Here is a 14,745-nt window from a genome sequence, read left to right on the forward strand (position 1 = left end):
CAGCTTACAACCATCTGTAGCTGCAGCGCCAGCCGGGCTGGTGAGATGGTTTGGTGCTTAAATGCACTTGTTGTTCTTGCAGTTCGCAGAACCACATGGTGGCCGACACCATTTGTAACTCCAGTTCTAGGGGATCTGATACTGTCTTCTGGTCCCTCGGGCACTAAGCATACATACGGTACATACATATACGCAGGCAACACATTCATACCCACAAAGCAAAACAAATAAATCTGAAAATATTTTTACAGAATTGAAACCAAGTGTTCAAAGAAAAGCAGCACACAAATGTTCACAGAGGCACATTCCTAATGGTCAAAAGACAGATATCACTTAAATGTCCATTAACTGATGAACAACAATAACAACAAAAAATGTCCTACATAAAATGGGGTATTAGTCAGCCATAAATAGTAAAAATAGGAATATGTACTGTCATATGGAAGAAACATGGAAACATTAGGCTAGCTTTTAAAAGCCACACACAAAAAGACCTCATGCTCCATAACCCCATTTATGTGACACGTTCAGAAAAGGAACACACAGACATATACAAGACAGTTCAGCAGCTACCTAGGGTTTTGAGTATCAATGGAGACTGACTAAACACTGACACAAAGCATTTTTCAGGGTAATGGTAACACTCTTCAAGTGGGTTGGGTAATGGTTTCATAATCATAAATTTACTAAAAAAAAAAATCACTCACTTGTATACTTTAAATAGGTAAATTTTATGGCATATAAAATACACCTCACTCAGTAGGATGAGTGAGATGTCTCAGAGATAAAATGACTTGCCCCGGGGGGCCTGTTATGCCAGGTTCAGCCTCAGAACCCGCAGTGGAAGGAGAGCCCCAGCTCAGAACGTTGTCCTCGGATCTCCACGTGTGCATGTGTTCGTGCACGCTAATACTAAGACAGTTAAAGTAGATACATTAATACAGCTAGGTCTTTCGTGGCTGGGGCTGCTCAAAGAAGATAAGGGAAGGGTCTCATCAAGGACAGGATGATGGGAAAGCAGGAAAGAAGACAGCCAGTGCAGAGTGACAGGGACGACGTGGGACCCTGAAACACGTTCTCCTATCCCTCTATCTTTAGCAGTAACTATGACAATCACCAAAGAGCTAACAGGAATGAGAGGGTTAGCTCGGTTTGCTGGTCACATGAGAAATTCTAAAAGGAAAACCAGGCAAGCACTCTTGTGAGGGCTATGAAAGGTCACTGCGGTGGTTTGGATGAGAACGGCCCCCATAGGCGCCTATGTCTAATGCTTGGTCCCCAGTTAGTAGAACTATTTGGGAAGGATTAGGAGGTACATCCTTGTTGGAGGAGGTGTGCCACTGAGGGGGGAGGGCTCTGAGGTTTCAAAAGCCCATGCTATTCCCAGTCTTGCATTGTCTCACTGCCCCCACCTCACAGATCAGGACATAAGCTCTCAGCTCCTGCTCTGGCACCATGCCTACCTGCACACCCCTGGCCATGATGATCCTGGGCTAACCCTCTGACACTGTAAGTGAGCTCCGAGGTAAACGCTTCCTTTCATAAGCTGCCTTGGCTATGGTGTCTCTTCACATCAACAGAACAGTAACTAAGATAGGCATTAAGATCTAAGCTAAGCTTTTAAAAATTAAGTGACAGGGAATTTACAGCCAGCTAACATCCAATGATGTTACAATGATTCTCTCTGAATTTCACCAGTTCTTGTACAAGTGACTTTTATTCTCCTGGTTCAGCTGTTGTCTGCTTATTGCCTCCCTCTACTAACCTAGTCTTAGAAGCTTCTAGCCTCCACACAATCTAACCTAGGCCTAGAATGTTTTTCAGCCTCTAAGCCTTACTGCTTAATAAGCTCACTCTTTCTGGTTCTTTTGAACTCTGGGCTGGCCACTGCAACTCAACTGTTCTGGCTCAAACTCCTCTCCCAGCTGACTTACTCAATCTGGCTTTTCCTTTGGCCCCAGAACTGCTCTGCTTGGCCTCCAACTCACTCAAGCTATCTGCTCTAATCTCTTGGCTCCTTCTCATTTGCTGGCTCATTAGATCTTTACCTGAGTTGTCTCTCTGCAACCCATCTCTCTAATACTGTCCCAGTAAAACTGCCTCCTCCTCCCTCTCTTCCTCGCCCCCCAACTCATTCTGTGTTGCTCTTTAAGTAGCTTTCCTTTCCTCTCCTCATGAGTTGGGCGTATCCTACTCTCAAATCTTTCTCATTTATCACCTTTTCTGCCACTCAATTAGGTATCACTTTCAAACATGGGTGCTTCCTTCTACAAACTAACTTTACTTTCAGTGTTTGGGATTACAGGCATGTACCACCACACCTGGACCTAAGCTTTTCTTTACATTAAACTTTCTCTACACCAAGCTGGCCCTGAACTCAGATCTGCTTGCCTCTGTCTCACACATTAAAAATGTGTTTGTATTTCTACTGGATCACACAGACCTAGAAGGTCTTTGGATGTGATCTCTTGCCTGAGCAGCCATGTTCTGAATTAAACTTCTTCTACAGCTTGTACTTCAATTGAAAGAAGACTATGAAACAGTTAAAATCATTAATTTGACACTGGAAGAAGGAGAAAAACAGAAAACAGGACAGGAACCTACCCCAGAGGGACTCTGAAAGACTCCACCCAGCACTGAATCAAAGCAGATGCTGAGTCTCATAACCAAGCTTTGGGCAGAATGCAGGGAATTTTATGAAAGGGGGAGATACTAAGACCTGGAGAGGACAGGAGCTCCACAAGGAGAGCAACAGAACCAAAAACTCTGGGCACAGGGGTCTTTTCTAAGACTGATACTCCAACCAAGGATCATGCGTGGAGATAACCTAGAACCCCTGCACCGATATAGCACATGGCAGCTCAGTATCCAAGTGGATTCCCGGTAAGAGGAACAGAGACTCTCTGACATGAACTCAGTGGCTGGCTCTTTGATCACCTTCCCCTGAGAGGGGAGCAGCCTTGCCAGGGCACAGAGGACAATGCAGCCAGACCTAATGAAACATGATAAGCTAGGATCAGATGGAAGGAGAGGAGGACCTCCCCTATCAGTAGACTTGGAGAGGGGCATGGGAGGAGATGAGGGAGTGAGGGGGGCATGGGAGGAGATGGGGAGGGGGCTACAGCTGGGATACAAAACAAGTAAACTGTAATCAATATTAAAAAATAAAAATTTAACTAAAAAAAAAGAAAGAAAAAACTCATTAATTTGAAGGCCAGGGAAATGGCTTAATGGTTAAGAGCTTGTCACCCAACCATGAGGACTGGGGTTCAGATCCCGACTGTCCACATAAATTTCAGGTAGGCATGCGAGAAACCGTGCCTCAATAAAAAAAAGTAGAGGGTAATCAAGGAAGAAACCCAACATCAATCTTGGGGGTACACAAACACACAAAAACACACACACAGAAGTAAATAAATGGTTAATTTTATTTTGTATGTGTACATTATCTGTATATGTGAAAGTATTTGTACATGTTGTCTTCCTGTGGTGTCATTCCTCAGGTACCACCCTTGCTTTAGAGATGGGGTCTCTCATAGACCTGTAGCTCCCTGACTAAGCTATAATGGCTAGCCAGAGAGCCCAGAGAGTTTGGTTCTGGTCACCAACCTCCGGTTCTCGTGAGGATAACAAGCACAGCACATGAGTCATCTCCCCTGGCCTCCAAATTCACTCTGAAGAGCATCTGTCATCTTGGGATGACTTTCCTTCCTTTCATTAGAAACCCTTTCTGGTGGGCAATGAGTTTACTCCTGAGATCCACGTGGGGCTGACATCATTACATCTCCCTCCAAGCTAGAGAAGGGCAAGGAAGCCAGGACTGACCAGGCTCTTCCGCATCCTGAACACAGCAACCAGTTCAAGGAAGCACATACACCTGAGGCAGACAGAAGACTGAGCTCCTGCTAGGAGCAGAGCCTAGAGCTGTCGAATCGCTTGGCAACTGTTTTGGTTTTCATGTAAAATCTGAGATACACAGAGAGCAGACCTACCGGCAACATCTGCATCCCTTAATCCAATCATCAACTTGCAAGAGTGAGCACTTTTTTCATTCGTAAATTAATCTGATTTGAGCTTTTGTGATTGCATTTTAAAAATTCCCTTGGTTTTTAAAAAAGAAAAAAAAAAGCCAATGAAAAAGTAACTGCCAGAGAGGCTGCCAAAAAGCTCAAATGACTCAACAAAGCAGAGCAGGACTTAATCCTGGAGACTGAGCTGCCTAGAACAGGAGAAAACAGGAAGGTAAGTGCCCTTTCTACAAAAGCCTCTCCTGATCTGGGGAACTCTTTCTCTGTCCACAGCTACTCTCTGTGGGCAGCGAGGACACCCGCCAACTGCTCTCTCCAGTTTTTGTGAAGCAGCAGCCAGGAAGACACGCCTCCACCTTACATGACTTCTCATCTTTCTTAGCCTCACCCCACTTTCTCATGTTCCAGAAGCTGGGACTATACTTCCCGAACAAGGCCTGGATTCTCTGTTTCTAGGGGATGATGTCTGAAATAATTTGTGACAGAAAGAGAGAGAGAGAGAAAGAAAGAAAGAAAAAGAGAGAAAGAAAGAATGAAAGGCACAGAGAGAGAGAGAGGCTGAAAGAAGGAAAGGGAAGACCTTTCAGCAATCATCTAGCTCCAGAGTGAAACAGACCGCTTTGCCTCTGAGATCATAAAACGGGGATGGTGAGAATCACACAATAATGCAAGTTAATAGACAGCTTTCTATCACTACATCAAAGTGAATTATAAAGACAAAGGTTTTACTGGGCTCACTTTCGGAAGTTCCAGTCCATGCCAAGTGGCTTCTTTGCTTTAGACCCATAGCAGTAACACATCTGGAAGTACCAACATAGCAGAGCAAAATCAGCCACCTTATCACCAGCAGCAAAAGAGAAAGAGGCATAGGCCAGGGGTCCCAATCCCTTTGATGCCATGTTACTGATGACCTATAGGCCTCTCCCTAGGCCCCAGCTCCTAAAGGCCCCATCAACTTCCCAAAAGGTCACTTGGGAACTACTTGTTAACATACAAGACTTCGGAGATATGAACCAACTATAGAGCAAAATAATAAATAAATAAATAAATAAACAAACACATTTTAACTCCCAGAATACATGCTTAATATATACAGAAAATATCAAAAAATCTACAGACACATTTTATAGCCAACAAGAGCAAGATGTAGCTGAATACTTAGAAATAAACTTAACCAATATATCAAGGACCTCACAGAGAAAAACTGTGAAGCTTTTTTTCCTATGATAAGAAAGTCCTCGATAGCTGAAGAGAGACACCGCAGATTGTGGAGTGTAAACTCAGTATTAAAAGACCATCATTTTCCACCAAACTGATGTGTAAATTCAACAGAATTCCAATATAATACTAATATGGCATGGGTAGGAAGTTTTGTTTTTGTTTTTACTTTTGGGAAAATACAGTCAAAAATTAATGAGAATTTCAAAGACTTAAATGATGCTAAGACATAATAATAATAATAATAATAATAATAACTAAATTTGGAAGCTGATCAGAATTAAAATCATTGTAACTGGTCAAAAAGACGCACAACCAGATCTACAGAACAAAATGAGAACTTGCAGCAAGGATGTTCCAGTGAAGAAAGGCTGAGCCACCATAATACAGGTCCACGCTGTTCACATAGCAAGTGGGAAACACCTCAGCTCTAAGGGAGCGACAAGAGAGTTTATGTCAATACCGAGGGAAGTCTGCCTCAGGGTAAGCAGAGGTTTCCTATGTAAGAGCCATAAAGTACTGGGGTAGACTTGAGGTCAGTTTGGTAGAATGTTTGTCTAGCATGCAGGAAACCCTGGCTTTGATCTCCAACATCCCATAAATTGGACACAGTAGCCTAGTAATCACAGCCCTCTGGAGGGAGAGGCAGAAAGATCAGAATTTCAAGGTCGGGTCATCCTCCACTATATCAGCCAGGCTAGACTACAAGAGATCCTGTCTGAAAGGAAAAACAAGCAAGTAAACAAAGTAATAACTACAACAACCACCACAAAATATAAGCAGCATTAAAAATGAGAACTAGCTTTACAAAAAGTTCCCTAGGAAAGATTAAAAATAAGTTGATAGTGGCCTTTAATCCCAGCACTTGGGAGACAGAGGCGTGAGGATCTCAGAGTTTGAGGGCAGCCTGAACTACAGAGCAAGTTCCAGGCCAGCCAAGACTACACAGAAAACCCTATCTCAAAAACCAAAACCAAAACAAATGAACAAAAAATAAGCCATAGTTGGGGAGTGCTATAAAAATAATCAATAAATGATTAATACACTGACTGAATGCAAAGTACCTACACAAAATCACAAAGAAAAAAATTGGGAGGGAGTGACCACAAAGATTTAATTCGGCAATTTACAAAGCAAGGCATTTCAACAGAAAAAGCACAGCTCAATTTCATTAATAATTCAGTAAATAAAAATTAAAACTTCACAATGAGCTAGCATCATGAATCCAATACACTGACAAAACTGAAAAACGCGGCAATACCAAGTAGCAGCAATTACACAAAGCCACACTGTTGCAGCGGCAAAATTTTCTACCACCACTTTCAGAGAACAGCTTAGGACTTGGAGCAGCACTTCCTCGGAGGTCACCTGGTCACCTACCAGATACTTTCATTACAACTCATAACAGTAGCAAAACTGCAATTATAAAGTAACAACAAAATAAGGTTGAGTGGAGGTCACCACATGAGGAACTGTATTAAAGGGTCACAGCATTAGGAAGATAGAGAACCCTGCACTGGAGAAACTTAAACACAGATGAGTCCCAGAATATACATGCTGTCTAGTAATCAGAAGGCATGCTTAAACAATAAAACACGACAGAAACACAGAAATGAGTGAACCTGGGCTGCAATCGTGAATGAGCTTCACAGTATAATATTTAGCAAAAGCAAAAGAATAAAGGAAACAAGCCAGACAACATACTCAAATACCTTCGCAAGCAGAAAAGAAAAACTGCATTGTTTACAATGAATCCACAGGTGCTAAGCACAAAACACAGAGGTTATCCCCCAAAGTCAACACTCCGGGGACTCGGCAAGATCTGTACGTCTTGTTTGTTTATATTTACTGTTTCTCGGGGAAGGGGTGCGCACACGCCACAACAGCAAGATGTTTAAAGAAAAACCTATCACAGCAGCCGTGGGGTGGCACAGCAGATAAAGGCACTTGCCAGCGACCGGGGCCTGAGGGAGAACTCTGGGACCTCACGCTGAAGACAGAACTGACTTCTGCACGTTGTTCTCCAGCCCCGCATACATGGCAGTATGTAGTATAAGCAAACATACACACATACACACACGCTAGATCAACCTCTTTTAAAGGAACAGAAAACGAACCATGGAACAGTTATGGTTCTGGGCCACGGTGAAAACAGCTTTGACTGGAGAGCAAGGTAGACACTAAAGAGTGGGTCAACAGCAGCGAGACCAGATTATACAGAACCTCACAACACAAGCAAGCGTTTGGCTTTCCCACTGTCTGGAAAGCGTATGGCGGATGAAAGCTGGGCCTCAGAAGACCTGACCCGCGTGTGAGTAAGAGGGCGGCAAGATCAGGGCTGTGACTGCCCAGGGAAGTGTTGTCATGTGCTTCCAGGCTGCACTGAGGGGGGCAATCACTTCAGTTCCGGCAGCTACCAGGCACTGGGCTTGAACAGTCAAGACCTGATCCAGCAGCATCTTATTATTTGCTTGTTGTTGTTGGCGTTTTTTTCTTTTCCAAACACTGGACTGTAAGACTCATTCATGATTGTAACTGGAGTTCATTTGCTTTGTTACTTTATAGCAAGTGGAGCAGGGGAGCAGACACAAACTGGGAGAGGGCACAGCTCCTGAAATCAGTGCTAAGGCAAAGGAGAGGGTCAAGGGTTAACTGGGACCTGCAACTCAGAACACATAAGCTAAGCATGCTCACACAGCCCGGCATTCCTAAGAAACGAGGCAGGAAGTGGTCATGATAACGGCACCTAGCTGAGAGGACGGTGACTACAGATGGAAAAGCAGTAACTGGTGGCAACTAGGAATGCTGGACAATTCAATACGTCTTTGTCTTACACTGCGACAGGCGTAAGAAGTCTCATGACAGAAAAGAAAGGTCTTTTAAAAGGGATTTAAAAAAAAATGTGAGAATGGAAAGGGGAAAGGGTAGAGCCGGGATTCCGAGAAAACTAGTAAGGAGGAGGCGTCAGAGTTACAATGACACATGCCTACCATTCCAACACGACAGGACGTGGCTAAGGCAGGGAGACCCCAGCTCAAAGAGAGGGGAGGCCATCTGGAGTAACCTCACTGAAAGAAGACGGTAAAAACAGGTAACTCAGCCGTCCTAGTCTCCCTCCAACATATGGCTTAGAAGGTGGAGGGCAGCTAGACACTGAGCTTTAAGAATTAGCAAGGGAAGGCGGGGAGGCGGACCAGAGGTACAGAGTGCTCACGTGGCGCTCACGTAACCCCGGGCTCAGGTCTAGCACAACAAGAATTAGTGAGGACTAGGTGAAAAAATGGTCAGGGAAGTCTCCCAGTCCAAAGAGAAAACACAGCGGCAGAGCTGGTAACACACAGAACTACATATAAAATCAGACTGGGTCCAACACTCAGAATCACCAACAGAGACGAGGTCAAGTTTGAGCAACTATGGAAGACTACAGTCAGTCCTTTGAAAGAAACACTCAACCCAAACCAAAACAAACAAAATAACATGCTCATTAATTCCGCTCTCTGCCAAAAAATCTAGAGCTAATCAAACTCGGAAAGACAAGAAAACAAACATCAAGTTGTGATGTTGACAGCGGCACCCAGGGAACTAACACGGAAAAATACAAATAAAAGCGTGATAACTGGAACCCAAAGACACGCGTGTGCGTGCCAACAGGGGCAACGATATCTCTGTCTGTACTCTCGTCGGGGAAACAGCACCACAAGTAGCAAGGGGTGGCCTGGAACACGACAGCGGCTGACATGCTCCAAGCGCGCATGTTCCTGGCAGTGGCAGGGTTTCAGGGGTGTTCACTCATCTAATCCTCCCAGTAACTGTATAGGGCCTTCCGGAAAGCAAAACAAGAAGACCTGATGAAAGGTTCCGAACTGCCCAGCTACAGTGCCATGTTGGCAGAGTTTCAACTGGTGCAATTTGGCCCCAAACCAATATTCTTTCCTATGTTGTGTGCCTTGCTGGCTTGCATGGATAAGAATCTAGTAAAATGCACATAAATGTCCATCCTTCTATTAACTATCAAGTCACAGGACAAAATGACCCAAAAGAAATCCGACATCATGAATGTGCAAATAGTTAAAAGTTCATAAATGCATGAGCTGTGTCCTCAAAAAGGAGAAAGAACAGAGAAGAGGCAATTTCTTGAGAGGTGCAAAATGCATGGGGCTTTGCACAGCTGAGCTGAAGAAATCAGTCCACGCAGGTACACATGAATAAAGAACTTTCAGAAATCAAATCCCAACCTCAAAAAAATAATAGCCCTCCAAGCAAAGGGCTGGAAAAATAGCTCAGCCAGAAAAGCTGCTCAGTATGGTTCTTTATAAAGATCTCTAGACCAACATGAATCCTTTTTTTCTAAAGTTTCACACAGCAGTAGGTTTTTACAGAGCAATGAATTTCATGTATGCATATATTATGGAAAAGATTGTCACTCTGAAGAAAAGGTCCTAAGCCTCATTTCATAAACATTGCAAAAATGAATGGGGGCTACTTACTAAGCTCTTTACTGCACACAAGGCTTTATTCTAAGCATTTTAGAGGTTCTGGTTTCTTTAACCTCACAACAACCCTATAAGGAAAGTTCTAGAATTATTGCCATTATTAGGGCAATTGGGTGTGGAGTCAAATAACTTGCTCAAGTTTATTCATTGAGTGGCAAGGCTAGGCTGTCAACCCCAATTTATCTCCAGACATTGTTCTGTGTTTCCGCTGGCAGGGAACTTAAAAGTATAGCTATCATTCCCTCAGAAGTATTATTTAATGATACTCAGTAACAAGGAGGGCAGTATTCACTCATAATAGATAACTGCTAATTGCATACAGCTTTCTGCCCTTGATCTGCTCTCTTGACAATCCCATCAGCCCAACTTGTTTCAATTACAAGCTACTTGCTGATGATGCTGGAGTCTAGAATCCCAGTCTCAAACCAACACCAAAAATCTAATAGATATTTCCATTTAAATGATTTATAAGCCCTCAAGGCCAAGCTGCCCAAACCTGAATCAACATTTCCATGTTCCATATTCCACTCTTGAATGGCTTCCTCCTGTACTCATGGACCTCACTGACTCCATCCAGGCAGCTGCACGGTTGGAAAGCTGCATGTCCCCACTCTCCCTCACTCCCGTAGCCAGTCAATCACTCATCATCACTGCCATGTCTACACTTAAGTATCTCTCTTGAAATGGCACGTTCTCATCATTCCCCTGCCTCGATTTCATATCGTTCAAGACTATCCTTCCTTGTAGTTGAGGCTGTTTTCCACAGCAGATTCTATTTTCTTTCTTGTAGCTAGTCCCATTCCATCTGATAGTTCCATTCACAGAGAAGAGGCACTGCCTATATTTCATACCTAACCCCTCCAAGGTGTGCTTACTTTATGAGACATAAACTCTAGCTCTATTTAGAGGAAAAATGGCATGCTCTAAGGCCCAAAAGCAAACAAACAAAAAGTAATACTTTCCAATCCCAGTGACAAGTGTTTACTGAGAGTATGGGTAAGGCACTTAATACAAAAAAATGACCATTTAATAGTCATTACAACTCAACTAGTTAGGTCCCTTTTTTTTTTTTTTTTTTTTTTTTACCATTTCTCAGATGAAGACAACTAACATGAAAGACAGTTTCAACAACCTGGTGAAGGTCCCGATTTAGGAAACAACACTCAGTATCTGAATTCATTTTAGTATGCCAGTAACGCCCACATTCCTAAGAACTTATTTTATCTCTTCAGAAGAAACAGCACATGTTTTAAAACGCAAAATAAAAAGGAGACGTTTGACACCTGAGCTTGGCCAAAGGCAGAGCTTCAATGAGATGTCAGTTTTAAATGAAAACAAAACAAAACAAACAAACAAACAAACAAAAAAATTTGTCCCAAAAGCCTTAATGCTGTGGGGGTCCAGGAGCTAATAAAAAGCCTTTTTCTGACACATCCAAAAACCCTCTACAAACATTAACAAGCTAAAAAAGATTCAGAACCACAGAAATATAACACAACTCTCAAAAAAAAAAAAATTCACCTGAATGTTGCCTTTCTTTAAAAAGAAGTCGAAGAAATAAGGTTTTATTGAACCGAGTTTTTTTTTTTTTTTTTCTTTTTTAATGTCTAGTGCCTTATCCATAAGTGCATCCCCTGGTTACATTCTACAAATCTCCTTCCTTTTTATTTCTTTCTTTCTAAATCTGGACGAGGAGGGAAACTGCTGGGAAACCTTATCCTGGAGAGGTGGCTTACTCCTAGAACGTGAACGCCAGGCCCAGGCATAAAGCACAGCGCGGGTCGGGCCATCCATCTTTCCCTGGGGCCAGGGGAAGGGCGCCCACCGAGCCCACGGGGGAAGCGGGGTGCTGCCCCCCGCACCCCGCAACTTTGCACCGCGGCCTCGGGGTGCGTGTGCAGCCGCCGGGGCGGGCGGGGCGCCCCGGGTGCTGTCAGCGGCGGCGGCGGCGGCGGGCGCGGGCGTGAGCTCCGTGGCCTCCTCGCCACTTCCTTTTGTTGGGGCGCCGGGAGCCGGGGCGTGGGCGTGGAGCGCCGAGGCGGACCCGAGCGCGGACACAAAGGAGCGCCGGGCTGCCGCACGCCCCGCGGGCCCGGCGAGGCGCGGGCTGCGGGCCCGGGACCGCGCGGCCAGGCCCGGGGGCCCGCGCCACACCCACCCTCCCACCCGCGAGGCCCGGCCGGGCTCCCCGCCGCGTACCTGCTGATCTTCTGCGCGAAGGCGCGGCGCTCCGCCATGGCTGCGGCGGCGCGGGGCTGGGTGGCCTCCTCCTCCTCCTCCTCCTCCTCCTCCTTCTCCTCCTCCTCCTCCCCGCGCGCCCTCCCGCCCGCCCGTCGGCTCTCCGGACCCCACCGCGAGGCTGGGCCGGCCGCGGGAGCCGGGAACGAGGGTACCGTAATGCGCCGACGAGGCGCGCACGAGGAACCTCTCTCCGCCCCCGCCCCCCTACCCTCCCGCCCTGCGTGCGAATCACGGCTGGAGGCCGGGCTAGGAGGCGGCTGCGGCCGGCCGGGGCCGACGGGACACGCGAGGCGTGGAAACCGGCCGCGACCCCGCGCTGCCCTGCCGCCGCGCGCTCACGACGGAGAAGACCCGGGAGCCGGCCGTGGCTGCCGGAGGCGCGCGGCGGCGCTGGGCTTTCCCCCGAAGGGAAGGTTAGGAAATGGAAGGGCCTGGCGGCCGGGGATGGCCGAGCCCGGCCTCTGCAGCTCCGGCTCCCGGCTGTGTAATGCACCTTTCTTGCACGCCTTGACCTCGTGAGTGGGGTCTGGCCGGAGAAACAATGGCTCTTCTTTGTAGGAAGAACTCTCCCGCAGAGGTGGTGTGGTTACGGCTGATTTACGGTGCATAGCCAGGCTTCCACGCCTGATTTTACTTCATCTGCACAGCAGCTCTTTGAAGTAGATGATCTCCATTTGAGAAAGGAAAATTGTCTTAGAGAAGCTGTAACTAGCCCTTGGGGTCACACATGGCAAATTCTTCCCGTGAAAGTGAGGCCCAGAGCCCAGGCCTTTCTCTCCGACAACAGTTATTCCTGTAAAGAATTCTCTTGTGACTCCATCACAGTTAACTATGGCGTCTCGTTTTGTATATATCCGACAGACAGTGCATATCCATAGGATGAGCTCTGTTTTCCACCCTTTTGATGTTCTATAAATAATCTCTCTCACTGAAACTGTGTCCGTGCTGATCTAATGCACTGGTTTCTGGAATTTATTTTGTGTATGTGTGAAACTAAGAGAAACCTCTTGGCTTCTTGGGGGACCTTTCCTCTTCAATAGTGTAAGAATTTAGTAGACCTTATTTGCAGTACTGTATGCCCGCTCTGTCCTTGTGGGGCATGTTAGATCCGCTTTCACCAGAGGGAAAACCTGCAGCCGAAGCTGGGCCACTTGTAGGGTCAGGCAGTCAGAAGAGAACGCACCCATTAAGCGGATCCCTAACTTCCTGTCTGTACTCTGACCTGGGTTTGAAGCAGTGCTCACTCCAGGAGCATGATGCTTTGAAAACACGGCTTTGCTGTGAGGATAGCCTGGTTGAGGTGGGTGTGTGCTTAACGTCTGCTTAAATACAGGTGTTCTGGAATAAATTTGAGAGTGAACCAGACACACACACACACAAAGTTCTCTTTCAGAATATTTGACTCCGTGGAGAAAGAGACAGCCGATCAAAGAATTCTAACACCCTATCTGTCCTTTCCATGGTCCATGAGTTGCATTTACTTCCTTACCATGGGACCTTGAGCACATTACTCTAAGTAAGGGGACTAGTTTTACGTACTTGAAACCGTATTGTAAGGATGCCATGAATCCAAGGTCTCAGGGTGGGGTCTGGCCTATGATGGGTACCGGCGGCTGCGCTTTCTCACAGGTGTCACCATTATCCCTGTATACTTGACTTTTCCTTGGTGCTTCATAGTCCCTGGATGGCTTGTCTGCTCTCGTGCTCCGAGGCAGATGTTGCAGGCCTTTATCTCTGCTTGACAAACATCTTTTCAGTCCTCTCTTAGAGACGGAGCACATTTTGCTTTGAATAGTTCTTTGTATACATGACTCACTAGTTGCCAAAGAGTCTGAAAGGACATTGCATGCACTGTGAGGCTTTGCTGGAAACAGAATGAGAATGGGACAAGCGGAGCCAAAACGTACACTGGAAAACTGGAGTCTGAGGAAGACTCCACACAGGAAGTGTGACCCTGACCTCAGGAAGACCAGTCAGTCACTCACCAAGGCCAGTGTGAGCCAGCACCCATCTGCCCCAGATCCAGTCTAAAGGAAAGAGACATGGAACTCGGTAATGGGTGAAAATAGAATCGCTTTGGCTGCCCAGTGCTCAGGCTCCCCGCCACAGGAATGCGCACATCTCTGTCCCCTGTACATTGAGGAGTTACCTCACCCCTATTTTTAAGGGTGAGCCAAAGATCTGGACCTACCAAATGGGCGGCCTCAGGTTAGGCACATGAAGCAAGCCAAGACCGCCAGGACCACTTGGAACTGAAGTCCTTGCTGAGTCAGGGACTTAACATCTTGAACCCCTTCCTGGGCATGGAACCTCACAGAACAGTGAGGACAGCAAAAGTACTTCGGGTCAGCTCCTTACAGCATGACATGAGCCTTGGGCTTTGCTAGGGGTTTTGTTTATTTGGTTTGGAGTCTTATTTTGTTTCGTTTTGTTTTAAGCTATCTTGAGTTGGGCTCTGAGTCATTTAGAATTACCTGACACAGCCCTTCACCCACTCCTTCATCAGGGATGCATGTTCTTCCCCGGAAATACAACTTAATTAAGACCTATTTCTATCCTCAGAGAGTTAGGGGTCTGTTTGAAGAGGTAAATAAGTACCTAAAAAACATGTTAGCGGGCGTTGGTGGCACTTCCCAGCACTCAGGAAGGCAGAGTCAGGCGGATCGCTGTGAGTTCGAGGCCAGCCTGATCTACAAAGCAAGTCTAGTACAGCCAAGGCCTCACTGAGAAACCCTGTCTTGAAAAAACAAAAACAAAAACGGATG

At 46.0% G+C, this 14,745-nt stretch overlaps 1 protein-coding gene across 10 annotated transcripts in view; it reads right to left on the reverse strand.

Annotated features, from left to right (window-relative positions):
- The window catches only part of Dock7 (dedicator of cytokinesis 7), a 194,718-nt gene extending 181,158 nt beyond the window's left edge, over positions 1-13,560 (reverse strand). For 2 of the 10 annotated variants that reach the window (XM_060365939.1, XM_060365941.1), the window contains exon 1: positions 11,939-12,132. In XM_060365939.1, coding sequence (XP_060221922.1) covers positions 11,939-11,976 — 38 coding nt within the window. In that variant the 5' untranslated portion in view covers positions 11,977-12,132. Of the gene's footprint in view, positions 1-11,938; positions 12,181-13,519 lie in introns of those variants that run through there. The other 8 variants (XM_060365940.1, XM_060365935.1, XM_060365936.1 and 5 more) reach the window with 7 other exon arrangements.
- Between the last annotated feature and the right edge of the window lie 1,185 nt (positions 13,561-14,745).

The sequence above is a fragment of the Meriones unguiculatus genome, chromosome 12 (genome assembly GCF_030254825.1).
Source record: "Meriones unguiculatus strain TT.TT164.6M chromosome 12, Bangor_MerUng_6.1, whole genome shotgun sequence".
Taxonomy (NCBI): Eukaryota; Metazoa; Chordata; class Mammalia; order Rodentia; family Muridae; genus Meriones; species Meriones unguiculatus.